The sequence below is a fragment of the Octopus sinensis genome, linkage group LG1, assembly GCF_006345805.1.
Source record: "Octopus sinensis linkage group LG1, ASM634580v1, whole genome shotgun sequence".
Taxonomy (NCBI): Eukaryota; Metazoa; Mollusca; class Cephalopoda; order Octopoda; family Octopodidae; genus Octopus; species Octopus sinensis.
Window position 1 is genome coordinate 137,287,504 of NC_042997.1, and position 14,903 is coordinate 137,302,406.

General features: G+C 33.7%; 1 protein-coding gene across 3 annotated transcripts in view; it reads right to left on the reverse strand.

Moving 5' to 3' along the window:
- The window catches only part of LOC115232659 (transmembrane protein 131), a 69,243-nt gene that overhangs the window by 23,420 nt on the left and 30,920 nt on the right, over window positions 1-14,903 (reverse strand). For all 3 annotated transcript variants that reach the window (XM_029802686.2, XM_036505038.1, XM_029802679.2), the window contains exons 7-16: window positions 13,242-13,364; window positions 11,650-11,730; window positions 8,933-9,083; window positions 6,188-6,306; window positions 4,579-4,687; window positions 3,001-3,106; window positions 2,747-2,897; window positions 1,139-1,309; window positions 902-1,012; window positions 448-570 (exon numbers count right to left, since the gene is read on the reverse strand). In XM_029802686.2, the coding sequence (XP_029658546.1) occupies window positions 448-570; window positions 902-1,012; window positions 1,139-1,309; window positions 2,747-2,897; window positions 3,001-3,106; window positions 4,579-4,687; window positions 6,188-6,306; window positions 8,933-9,083; window positions 11,650-11,730; window positions 13,242-13,364 (1,245 nt within the window). The remainder of the gene's footprint in view (window positions 1-447; window positions 571-901; window positions 1,013-1,138; window positions 1,310-2,746; window positions 2,898-3,000; window positions 3,107-4,578; window positions 4,688-6,187; window positions 6,307-8,932; window positions 9,084-11,649; window positions 11,731-13,241; window positions 13,365-14,903) is intronic.

Here is a 14,903-nt window from a genome sequence, read left to right on the forward strand (position 1 = left end):
TATTAAAAATCTAATTAAAGGAATCAAAGGTATATATGAAATAGTGAAGTTGGGAAAATTGTATATGTTTGTATACTGTGAGAATTTGCAAGCACTCGCATCTTTTCAACGTATATACAATATGCACAAATTTGCTAACTTAACCAACTGATTCCTGCTAACCCAAACTACAAATAATTTCCACAACTTCTTGTTGTGGAATTAAAATTATAACGAATGTTTCAAATATATTAAGGAATTTCAATATATCCTGCAAAACTTTTTATACTTTCTTTCAAAGATCCGATCCCTAAAAGGTAAAAATTAAAAGGTTTGAGTTATATAATCTAAGGATAAAGATATCAACTTTTTCCATTAACATTTAAGTCTAATGAAGTAGGAGCTGATTTGGAATATAGAGAATAGTATAGCATGAACACATACAAAGCAAATCTATAATGAACTTACTGGATCTGTGTCAATATCGGAAATGTTGTGAAATTTAGTAAGTGTTGTACCATTGCCTTTTTCTATGCCAAGTAACTGTAAACTGCTCTGGTTCATACTGCAACTAAACTCTGCAATTACAATCTGGAGAAAAGTAAAGAACAATGAACAAATCTAAAGGTGACAAGATGATGCAAATGTAAGTAAGGCAATTATTATAAAAGAAATGAGAGTAGCTTCCTATAAAAAAATAAATATATAAAAATGTTATAATTAAAATTCAGATATCAAAAGTAGACTAATGTCCAATATAACTAAATTTATCAAGTGGGGTTAGAATTCAAGTCACTTGTCACTCTTATATTACTAGTATTTACAAGTGCGTTAACAAAATTCCTAGTGAAATATAACAGAGTAGGTTCTGACTGAAAAATAGTTATGCAGTTATTCAGAAGGAAATCGACAAAATACTTACATTTACTGGATTGTTATTTTGTATTGTAAATGTTATACTACGGTGTTCCCCAACCCCTGTTGTGCCAAAATCAAGTTGACCTTTGGACTTTTCTGGTCGATGATGTATGACCTACAAAAAAAAAAAAAAAGAGAAAAAAAATGAAAAACAGACAAAAAAAACAAAACAAAAGAATGCATTAGAACATTAACTAGTTACTGTTGAATGGACATAAATGAGGAAATGTGGTTTGCTTACCTTAAGAAGACCACTGTATACGATGATAGGAATACTGAAGCTAGATGCATTTGTCTGAATGATTATTTGAGAGGTGAAATGAAGTGATGTAGTGTTTGGATGGAAATGCAACAAAAATGGCACTAGAGTCTCCTGGGGACGAATTATCACAGGCTTAGAGAAGTTTCTGATCTGAATAAAACAAAATATTAGGAAAGTTAAGACACCACTGATAATATTACTAAAATAAAAATGCATTTATAACTACTGGATTAGATGTTCTCTATATCATTACAAGTTGTATATTCTTACAAATAAATTATAAAGCACAACTGTTTTACATGGTAACAAACAAGTGAATATTTATAATCCATCTTTAAGGGAATAATTCACTGCAGCACTTGTCTCTTTATTTAGTTCTAGTTATAGCAATACACTTAAGCACTATTGCAACGTTATTTTAAAATCTCTTGTGTTTTTAATACTAACACAAGCACATCGAAAATTGTCACTGGAGATCCACACACACACGCACGCCTTTGTAAGAAACTATGAAAAATTGCAATTATCCACAACTGACTGACTGACCTCTAGTAGTTACCATTAAAACATTCAAGCATTTCAATATTGTATAGCAACCAGGTGCCTTACAGCCCAACATAATCATATTACTTCATATACAAATACTATATGGTAGAGGGTACATTTAAACCCAAGAGAAGATAAGAATAGCATACTTCATGTGCAGAGTCTATGGATTACTACTTTCAACCTGTAGTCTCAGCACCATATTCTTTCTTGAGCCAAACTGATTGGGGCTGATTAACAATCACACTATAAAGTGCAAGTTTACAGAATATTTTCTTTTACTTTTGCCAGAATGAGTAACCTCGGTAAACATAGGGTTGTCCAAATTTAAACTAGTGATAGCATTAATTAAATTGACCAAGCAGAGCTTCCAATGAGATCTCACAAACTTGAACTTTTGACTTTTTTTAAAGAGATATTCACTTTCTATATTAATTTAGAAATAAATAATAAAAGTGAATTTTGAGGACATATCTATACACACACACATCCACAAATACATAAATTGTAATTTAACTGTAATAATATTGATTTCTCAGACACAAATACCTGAGAACAATCTTGCAAGGGCAAAATGCTTATAGTTCGATATAAACCAAAAACTCCTGGCACACCTAATCCACTTTACCATGTGGTTGTGAAGCTGATCCAGCTGGAAATCAAGACTGAGATGTAATGGCAAAGTGCTAAAAATGTTATACTAATAATACTAAAAAGTTTTCTAAGCAAGTTCCTTTCTATAAAGGGTCAAAAGTATAGTTGATTAACTTGTCCTTACAATATCACTAGTATTAACCTCAGTAGGATGAAATCTAATTCAGTACCACAGGATTCTTAATTTACTTTAAAATCATCAGTAATAATAATATAAGTTATCCTGTCAGTCATACCTTTATATAAAAGGGTTCTGTGTTGATAAGAAAATGTATGGAATATATCTAGGAATATGACAACAGCATGAGGGTGGAAAGATCCCCCCTTACAAATAACAATATAAAGACAAAGATATTCCAAAAACAAAAGCACTTTTCAAATACTCACTGAAAAATATTTGTGTATACCATGTGGAAGGCTAACATTATATATGACTATAGAGAAGTTAAAAGTATTAGTAAAGGCCAGCGATCTGGTATGGTTTCTCATAAATGAGCCACTGTAAAAGTGAGTGCTGTTTGCATTGTAGACTAATGACCTGAAATAGAGAACAGAAAAAGTTTGTAGAGAAATAATTACAAAAGTTAATTTAATTAAATATAAATTTCAACTTAAAAAGAAGTGTCATATCAGATACATACCCATGAAGTACATTTACTTGGTAAGGGATAGACAATTTATTCATATTATGTTTGGATTTTACAACAATTTTTCCAGACCACTGTCTAGGATTTAAAGCTTTAGTGGCTGGAAAGAAACAAAAAAAAATTTTTCTGAAAAATTGTTTTGAAAGAGTAAAATATACCAATCTACTTATTTATCTAAATGTCTAGTTTTACAGAAATGTAAAATATATCTTCAATTAATATTTTTCTGTACATAAATCTTGATATCACATCATCTCATCAGAGGTCCTACTTCAAATCTGTTTTGCCCTAGCTTTGCTTTGGTTTCTCAATATCATCAGTATCAGCATATGCTATCTACAGCTAACACAATTGTCCCTTTTACTTACATTAGAAATGTATTTTGTACATTGGTTTTCAGTAAATCACTGCTACTCAACCTATCTCTTAGAAAAATTTGTTGTTTCTCTTTTATATACATCATCATCCTTTAACGTCCAATTTCCATGCTGGCATAGCTTGGCTAGTTTAACCAGAACTGGCAAACAGGAGAGCTGCACCAGGTTCCAATCTGATTTGGTTTGGTTTCTATGGCTGGATGTCCTTTCTAATGTCAATCTTTTACAGAGCATGCTGAGTGCTTTTAATGAGTACACACACACAAAAGGTTAAGGAGTACAAAAGTTTAATTTGTATTGAATGAAATTATTTAGAGGATGCAAATTGACAGAGCACTGGAAAGAATAACTTGTGGCAGCTGTTCTATTTCTCTGCAATCTGAGTTCAAATTCTGCTGAGGTCAATTTTACTTTTAATCCTTTTGAGGTTAATAAAAAAAAAGTATAAATCCAGGGCAGTGGATTGGTAGAACTGTTAGTGATATCTGTTCTGGGATTTTGTTTTCTGACAGCAACACTTGTGATGACACTGAGACCAAGCTGCATTAGCCCTAAAGTGGTGGTTTTCCCTTGGGACAACATCAGTGGCATCAATAGAGAAGACTTGAATGTACAAGCAGCTGCCAGTCTTTAGGTAAAATCTTAGCCCAAGCCTGTACATGCAATTACATGGCCAACATTAACTGATAGAGGCCTTGGAAATTATTAACTAAGCATGATACACTTAAGTTTTTGTGGCAACTATAAAATTAAAATTAGTATTACTAAAACAGAAATATACCCACAATACAAGTTGCTGTCATGCAAAAAAATCTTGACGAAAGCTTTCAATGTTAGTATCACTGGAAATCTCATATTACCAATTTCACTTATCAGATGTCACATTTTGGAATTGGAGCCTAGTCTCCAAAAATCATTTTTTAAACAAGTTCAAATATTTTACATAGCTGTTAACTCCAAGATTAGGTAAAATGGTAGTAGTAGAACTGCAGTAGTTATGTGGCTCGGGTGCTGAACTATTTGCTTGATACTACTAATTTACTTTATCACCACCAGTTTGAGGGTATCTATCTTAGCATTTCTAAGCGAAATAGTTATTATGAAGAGAATGAAATTGAACGGCAAATATCTAATCTAACAATATACACAACTGTGTTAGAAGAACAATCATGGAAGGATGTATGAAAAATAATACCTCTAAATGTAATCTGGGCTACTGCTACACGACGTAATACATCTGGTTGTAGTTTCATAGGTCGGAATTCTACAGATATAGCATCATTTGGAGGTGACAAGGAAACACCCTGAAAAACAGGACAAGAAAAAAATTGCAGAAATTTCTCAAGCTTTCTATGTGATCCTAACTAAAACATTTTTATAGAAATAAAATAGCTTAAAGATTTTAGAAAACATACACGTTGCTATTATGTTAAACTGTCGTATGTCCAAATGTGTTCTTAATATTTATTTTTGCTTTCAATAGCTGGTTCTTTTGGTCAAACTATCTCCTCTTCAGCTACTTCAGATGCCAAGATATCAAAAATTGCCAAAGTGTAGTACAATGGTTTTGCTAAGGAATGGTGAAACTATTTTTTCGTTTACCGAAAAAGCAACATTTCGGACTTATGACACATTTCAATAATAGCATATATATATATATAGATATATATATACATGTATACACACACATTTGCTTGCTTGTTTTACATCCATTTCTCATGCTAGCACAGTTGAGACTACATAAAGAAACGTGGAATAGATATATTTTTTTCACAAAAAAAACCCCAAAAAATTACTGAATACATTGTTTACAGTTGTGGGTAAACAATTGCTGACTTAAGTATTCACTACTTGAAGATTTGTAGGTGGATGAAACAGATGTCTGCCAATAAGTTATGCTCATTTATGACAAACATCTGAATCTAGATACATTTCACAAGCCTCTGAGACAGCAATGAATGCTGATATCAATAACTATTCACTTATGAGTGTGTGTGTGTGTGTATATATATACACGCATGCATGCACAAAATGTGTAGGCATGGGTGTGTGGTTAAGAAGTTTCCATAACATGATTCTGGTCTCAGTCACATTTTGCTGCACCTTGGATAAGTGCCTTCTACTATTACACTTGGCCAACCAATTCCTTATATGGTAGATGGAAACTATACAAAGCCTGCTGTGTTAATGTGTTTATTTACATTATATATATATATATATATATATATATATATTATATATATATATATACACACACACACACACAGATGTGCACGTGAGTGTTTGAGAATGTTTACATTCAGTGATATTGCACACAAAAGTCAGCACTTCCCACAGTCATTTCCTTGTGTGGAATGATAAACTTCTGTTCGAAAAACAGGTAGTACCTGTTTTCCAAATAGCAGTAGAAAGGATATTTGGTTATAAAATAATTTTACAAAATACATTTTTGTTTATACTATACAAACATAAAATGAAAGACTATATGAGAAAAGAAAATAGAGAAAATGTTGACAAAGAGCAATAGAATAAAAAGGAAATTAATAATAGATTATTACTTGCAATGAATAAGTAACAATGTTTGTATACAAGTAACTATGTTTAAGCTGTTACAGATGTGTTCATGTTGGAATAGAAGAGGAGGAGAAGATCTTGTGATAGGAATGTAAAATCTCATTTTAAGTAAAAGTGATTTCTATAAAGTTTAATTTGGATAATTAACTCTGTTTAGAAGATCTGATGTAGGTGGAAGTCTTTAATCAGCACAAATGGAAAACAATGTAAAAGAGGAAAAATTCACTCACTGTAACATGAACAGGCCTTAAGCCTGTGTTTACCAGATTCAGCTGTACTGTTTGAGGTTCATCTAAAGTTCGTAGAATACCAAAATCAATCATCTCTACTGGAGAATATATACCAGGAGCTGCAGTTATAAATACAAAATATTACAGTTACAAAGTAGCAGACGTCAAATACTAGGCTTTATTTAAAAGAAATATTAATTTCATACTTGACAAAAAAAGGGTCACAGTTCACATAAAAACTGGAGGCAAAATAGTGGGGAGTTTTTTGTTGATGTTAGAGCTTTTTATCTTCTATCAAATTTATCCCATTTCATCATTGTCGTCACTCACTATCAGAAAGAGATGGGTGAATGGGGGGGAAAAAAAAAAGTCTACCAGCACCATCAGAGCCAGGTTTCCTTTTATTTCTAAAAAGACATATTTAAGATGCCTCAGTTTCTCTAGCTATCAAAAACAGGTACTACACTTTTCTGGGAAGGTTAGTTGCAACCACTAAACATTTTATTGGAAGGAAATGGCTGTTACCTGTTTGATATTATATAAACTGGGGCTAAACACTGTCCTACAGATCATTGTGATTCATAAAAAGGATTAACTATTTTAAAGTTAGGATAGCAAGAGAATGGCATGTTTTTCCAGATGACTCCAAACTCATAAGCATTTAATTTGTAGTAGTACTACTACACATGAAGGAAATTGTGCAATATCATCAAATGCAAGAAGTTCATCAATCATTGCAAACACTGCAAAATGAACACACAAAAGAAAAGGATACTTTTAAGCATGCAGTCTTCAAGTTCATGACTAATTGAAGCTAGGTTCCCTCAATTTTCAGCATCCACCAAAATCCACTAATCCTCAACCACGATTGCTCTATAAGTAGCACCCTTGAAGGTAAACCGACAACCACAGTAACCAAGTGTGAAAACTTTCATGTAAACTACATTACTATTAGCTCCTTGAGCTGGGTGAGCCTCTACATGGTCATTCGACCTGCTAGAAATACAGCTAAAATTGCCAAAAATCCCATTCTACTACCATACAAAAAGTAAAGACATTGAAGAATGTAGTCCTTGACTAGAATATTCGACATCATTCAATCCTATGTTGGGAATGGTCACAGCTGGAATGCTTTTGTTTATAGATATACTCAATCAGGGCAAACTTAGTGCTGAACAATATTGTAGCTCTTATTTTCACCAACAATAATCATTTCTCTCTAGTGCCTATTTTTAAACTCTTCGATCTTTATGTGTAACTGCTACAATTAATAACAATATGTGAGGGTGTGCCCCAACCACTGAAAAGCAGCCTCTATGACTCAACTACCCATGCTTCAAACATATCAAGTGATAAAACAAGCAATTAACTATTTTCTTTATGTCATTGAATCACTTTCCTTTCCAAGTGATCACTAAAAGCTTCTGAAAAGCTACTATGTCAGGCATGTATATATGTGTGTGTTTTTCTTCTCCAAGTACTTCAGTAAAAATAATTGTTGCTCAAGTCAACAGTGAAACGTTTAACTATAGCTTGTAGAATCTCCAAGCAAAGTTACCCATCTATCTCTTTTATTGTCAGAGGTCTACTACTAGAGAGCCCCATTGTAGCAGAGTTATTAAAAGAAGTGTCATTTTGAGATGATAATTTTCTTCTTGTCAAATAAACACACATACTATATATTCCTTCTTCACTTGTTTATTATTGTTCTTATTTTATGTCCATTGTCTGGAAATCTTTAGTCACTTTTTCTGTAACCTCTTCAATGACTCTCTATCCCATGTCTCCTGTTTAGTCTATTGTTAAAAAGATCTTTTTCCAGAACACATTCTAATTTCAGAGTTTGTTCATGTCTCACACTTTCCTTTTATGCAGACAATACAGTACTTCACTTCTAACAATGTCATTTTATTTGTACCCTAGAAAGCTCTTAACAGATTTGTATGACTTTTTTGAAACTACAAAATCTAATGATTATGTAACAATCATGTCACTTCCAAAACTCATTCACTAAACATACTAATAAAGTAATATTGCAACACTAAACCCACTTTTTTCATGAACAGTACACTGTTAAAACCCTTCAACTCGATACAAATATTAAACCTCAACCTTATTCAATGTAACCACTCGGTAATACTGCATAAACTAGGATCAGAAAATCAAATGCTAACATTTTTAAAATTTCAAGCACAACCCAGACTACACTTCAAAGTATCTGATGATGTAGATGCTACAAATATTCAAGAGAAGATCATATGACTAACCAACCAACAAGCTACAATTAATCCTAGTTTCCTGTATCTTTTTTTAAACTTCTTTAATGGCTTCTGTTCAACTAAACTGTGTTACCACACATCCAAGCCCAATTGATACACCTGCTTCATCTAACCACCCTTGGTGTGTGCCACCTTACATGCCTTGCATTAACCCCCACCCCACACTCTGTATATATGCCTTTTCATTATCTCTTCTAATTTAAATGTTGAGTACCACATCCAGACAATGCAATCCATTTCTTTTTCTCTCACCATCCCTTCTGTCTTGCCCTGTACCAAACACTAGTTAACCATTTATCCATAGAATTACTATGATTGGGAACTGTCATCCAGTTTATTATCTTCTAAAATCTAAAATGCTAACATCAACTACCTTAGTCTCACTAGTCTGGGAAGGGTTTTACTAAAGGCAAGAGTACTTTTCCTCTACTCCTAGCAAAAAATCTTTTAAAAGAAAACTGCCTACCTGAGGTAACCTCCACTTCGACAGGAAGTATTAATACACCTCGAATATGCTCATGATTTGTTTTGATACGTATAAAAGCTGTATGGTTGGTTTCTACTCTTCCTATAAAGTTGGCCCGCATTACAGGTTTTGTTTCATATGGTGGAATTTCCTAAAGTGACAGAAAGAAAACATTAGCTGAAATGCAGCTGGATATCAACTTACAAATCAACAAGCAGAAATGAACAAAGTGCATGAAATGATTACATGATCAGTAAGAATGACTAGTAAAGAGCTCCTAACCATTTTAGACACTGTGTGTGTTTTATTAGCCCTTTAGCATTTTAACCGGCCATATCCAGCCAAAATATGCAACCTGTTTTATGTTCTAACTGGTCAGATCTGGCCTCTCACACCAATCTTACATTATCATTCTAAAATTTAAAAGTTACCTCATTGAACTCTCAAAGTTACAAAATAATGCATGATTAATTAAAAATAATGTGAATAAATAAGCATTACTTTGACAAAATAATGTGAATGCTGAAGGGTTAAATATGTAGACAATCTACCAGCCACTTGATCACTAACTAATCAGGTGACCACGTAAGCCAGATTGACTTCATACTCAAGAAATTGGACAGGCAACTTAAGAATGCACCATACAATGTACACTGGTAATCATCAAACTATGGATAAGAGCATGACGGACCACAATACACTAGATGGTCAGACAAAAGGGTGATACAGGAAGATTGGAAGGAAAAGGAGAGTAAAAAACAGTATCAAATAACTAAAAGAGAAGTGAAACAGAAGATGACCGTTTGCACATGTTCTGCAATGTGAAGACCAGAAGTGTGAAGCATTCTGGATTGCAAAACAGTGTGCCAGTGTGAATTGAGATGTCACTGGGAAACAGTGTGTGTAGAATAACAACAGTGAAAAGAAAAAGAAAGAAATATTATAAGGGTTTGTTGAAGGAGACTGATTAGGAAAGAGTAGATTAAACAAAGAGACCAGCTGTATGGTTGAGAGTTTTATTAGGAATGAAGGCAAGCAAGACAACTGCAATATCAAGAGAGAATTTGTTGCTGTGATTTAGACAATAGTATCTGGCATTAGCCACTTGCATTGTCAATGAAATAGGACAGATAGATGTCATAGCCAATGATTGTAGTGGCATCAAAATGAAGCAGCAACTACAAAGGCATCAAAATGTTGGGTCAGATTTTGAAAGAGTACTAACTATGAAAAAGAATTAGTTTTGACAAGATATAGTGTGGGTTTGTGCTGGGATGGTGTACCACCAGTGACTTCTTAGTGAAACAATAGAAAGTTTTTAGCAAAGAATAAGTCCTTCAATCTAGCATTTGTTGACCTGGAGAAGGCTTTGACAGGGTTCTATGTGCTGTAGCTTGGTAGTCCCTTAGAAAACAAGGTGCAAATAACTGGTGAATCATACAAGTCACCTAAAGAAAAATCTTCAGTAAGGTGCAGATCAAGAACAAGTTCAGTGAAGAATTTATGAATTTATGTAAATAGGTGTCCTTCAAGGATCAGGTTTGAGCTATTGTGCTCTGGGGTATAGCAGGAGTACTCTGCCTGCGGAAGCTCCTATATGTTTATGACTTAGTTCATTTAGCTGATTCTGCCAAAGAATTAAAAAAAAAAAAAAAAAAATTTTTCAAATGTTGAAGCAAAGGCCAGAATAAAAGCCTCAAAATAAAACCAGCAAAGATAAAAGTTCTAGTTAGCAGGGAAGAAGACAGGACTAATGCCATCAGTGAAATAGACATACTTGATATGTAGAGAGGGAGTAGGCACGCATTCTTTACAGAGTATCCAGAGTAAATTACAGCTTTAAAAATGGTTATAGTGCTAGCAAAGACAAGCTGACAGAAAAGGTCAACTTACAAATGCAGCTGATGCACAGGAATAGCTAGCATTAACAGTGTATGACAAACTCCTTTAAATGCTCAGAAGGCTCCCAACTCATCATTGATAGCTTTTGTTACCTAGGTGATCTAATTAGCAGTGGAGAGGGTTGCTCCAAGAGGCCAGAATAAGAACAAGATTGAAAAATTTCTCTCAAGTGAAAGGAAGTAACACTGAATCTATGCCAGCATGGAAACATGGATATAAAAATGAAGACAATGTGCTAAGATTTTACTTATAAAAATTTCTTGTGTGTTGAAGTTTAACCTTTGGTTATAACTAAAGTGATTGAAAAATTTCTAAAATTCTACAGAAATTTATGGAGACAAAACATTTTCCACTAATTAAGACGAAATAATTATGTAGAGAATAATAAAGAGTGATGGTCACTTCTATTGATTACACTATAAAGCAAAATCATATTTGACACTTTCATAATTTTTAAAATATATATATATATGTTCTATCACATTAGAATTAGCAGTTAATGGAAAACTTTATAATGTGTATAAATAATATAAAGTGTTGACAGTTGAAAACACCAACTGGGTTGCAGATCTTGTTTTGATTTTACCAAGAACTTACTAGGGATATTCTCCAAAACAATTTTTTTTTTTTTTACTGAGTCTCAGATTTATATTAGGATGGTGATAAATTGTTACATTTTGATAAAATATATTTTAAAAGAAAATATTTTTAATTGGAAATGTAAATTCTATCACAAAACTGGCTTGCTGAAACTTACTGATGGTACCACAACTCGTAGCATGTGACAGAATACAAAATCAAAAGAGATTCCTTACCCACAATGATGTTATAGCCTCTCTGTCTCCCGTTGGGAGTTCTAAGTGCAGATCCCCCGCACTTGAGAACATTCCCACAACCTAATTAAAAGAGAAGAAAAAAAGAGAACATCAAGCACAGTTCAAATTCAGAACATTTTCTAACTCCTTGCAGATGGGAAGTGGTAGTGACTTCATCGAAATACTATGTGAACAATGCAAGGTCTAGTTGTTCTTGCTCTTAACAGCTTAATACCAGTACACAGCACAGACTGTCAGTACTAAATCCGTCTGCAAGGAGTTAAAATATTCATAACAGCAGTTTTTATACATGACAAAAAGTTAATCCACCCATACATGTTTCCATCAATTATGCATTCTCTTTCTTCCATCCAACACATATTTCATCATAGAAATTCACCCTATTTTGCTCCTTTGTTCATCATTCAGTATATTCACTTCACATCCTCATGTCTTACCACCCCTCACTCCCTCCCTCTCTTGTATAATACGAGCAGCCATGTATCTCTGCTACAGAAAGAAACCTGGCCTACTCCCCATTTACTTCATACTGTAACCCTTCATTACTTAGCACAAAGCTGTTTCCCTCTTTACTGCAACCCTACTTGACTGATGGGGATCTTAGCCTTGCAAAGCCCAATGGTAACCTCACTAGTGCTTGTGCAATGCCAAAAGAAGAAACCTCCTGCCCCATTATTTGTAAAGAGGTTGATGTTAAGAAGGTCATCTAGTATTAGAAACCATGCCAAAGCAGACACTGGAGTACAAGGCAGTTCTCTGGACCTATCAAACTGTCCAACTGAAGCCAGCATGGAAGATACAAATTAAAGAAAAAATATGAAGATGATAAAGTCAGTAATGGTGTTCTTGTAGCTGAAGCACTACTGAAAATTTTGGATTAATTGAGGATAACTAACTAGAATGGTGTCATGATTTTATCTTCAGCTTAATGCAAGGAAATGAGCTCAAGCCAGCATTGATTATACAGTGATGAAATGTACCACCTTATGATATCCATTTACAACAGGAATAAGCAATTGAAATTTCATTTCTTTCTCCAGAATACAATACACCACTCTTATTAAAATAGGAATCAAAACTTCAGCTGGATTGACATCTTTTTCTTCACATTAATCAACTTTAAACTGTTACTAAAACAACTAAACTGTTGGATATTTCCATCATGGGTGAAAATTACAAAGTTAATATATATTAAATGAGACAGAACACATTAAGATTTATTTTCTAATGAAAAACTTTTTCAAGTGATGTGCTGTTCACATACTGAAGGAATAGAAATATTGATATTTTGAAGCTATGTAAATAACAACACCTTGTATAGGCATGAAAACCCATGTATGAAATTAAGTGATTCCATTTGGAAATTGAAATTCTATTCATAATATGTGTGAGTGTGTGTTGAGAATTTCCCAACATTTTTAGAGGTACAATGCCTGCAGTAGAAGAGGAACATAAAACCTAAAGTCATTGCTGAAATCAGTGAATTATTCATGGTATCACTGAAGTAAATAAGCGAAAAGAATTTTTATTCAACATTTTGCTGAATGCTGAAAATATAGAAAAATAGCTACCTGGAGTGTTGAACTGTGTGGATTATGCATTTCAATTAAAGAAGAAAAGCTACTATTCAAGGGGACTTTGGCACCCAAATATGGTCGAAGCCTATAAGGATTTGGAATTCCAACTCCAAACACCTGCAAGAAAAATATAAAATACATTTTATATAAAAACTGGAAGCTGTACTCAGGCTTACCTGGGTTTATAGAAACTATCTCAAAAAGTCACACTGCATATAACATAATCCCTGAAAATGTGTCCCTCTGCGAAATTTTAGATACCCAAGAGCAAAACTGCAGCCTATGACACACAAATATTACATACACACACACGTGTGTGTATGTGTGTGTGTATATATATATATATATACACACACACACAAGTATATGCATGTGCACACACTAACACAGAGTAAGGTTTCTATATACAAATATCACCTGTTCCAGAGTATGGTTTGTTAACCAAATTATTTCTTACAGAGTAACTGAAATACATATAAGTAAGGAGTAACCCCACATAAAAGTGTAAGAGGATGTATTTGCAAATCCCTCAATAAGCAAGAACATAACTAGAAAAGTACTCAGAGCACAGACCTCTGCCAAGCAGCTCATTTCCACCCATATACACGCATGCTGAAAATCGCCCTATTTCCCAAACCAACACCAGCAAAAACGTAACCTTCTGGGCGGGGTAAAAAAAAAAAAAAAAACACAGCCATACCAATACTATTTTATCCTCCCTCCATACTTATCTCGACCATCGGCGTTATCAACACTGTCTCTGCTTTCACCACAATCACCATCAAAAACTACGATCATCACAATCAGTTTCTTTACACAGTTGAAAATCCATTATCCTATACTCATGGGACCGAAATTGATGCAGTTTTTGATTTTCTAATTTCAGAGTGCTTTATTTAAAACAAAAAAAAAAAAAAAAAAAAAAGCGGCTACAAAACGGAACAGTTTGAGAACAGAAACCAGGTCTAAACACAATAGCTTACAGACATACTCTGAATGTAGTCCTATATAAATCTTTCATAAATTTTTTTATACTTAAAACCATCAGAATTGTTAAAATATCATGCTTTGTTTAAAAGGTTACAGCATAGATTAGATTACTTAGATAAGTTGACTCAGGCCATGTCTAATTTAATAGCACCACCTGGAAGAGATACACAGTCAGCTCTGGGGAACTGTAGCCCATTCAAGCAGAGGGTTGTTGTTTTCAGAGACATATCTGGGTGTGGGTGGTTTATCTGGTATTTGTTGGGGGTAATCATCTAGGAATCATTTGAATACCGTGAAGTCACTTTCCTCTATGTGTCAGGCACAATGTTGAAGAGAGCAGGGCCAACTGAGATGAAATAGTTCTGTCATAGTGTTGTGATACGACACAAACATTTCTGTAGTGGATGGATGGCACAGGGGCCAGCCTCGGATGAATTTTAAAGACGGGAAATGTTGATGGAATATTTTCCACATCATACTGATGATTTAGAGCTCACAGCGGCAGTGGAGGGAGCAAAGACTAATGAATGAGATCCCAATTACTATATGCATGTATAGTCTGTGGTTTGTTGTTATTCACACCATATAGAAAACATACTATACAAACCTTATTCTAAAAATCAATAAAGCACAATAAATAGTAAATAGTAGTAAAAAGACTGCACA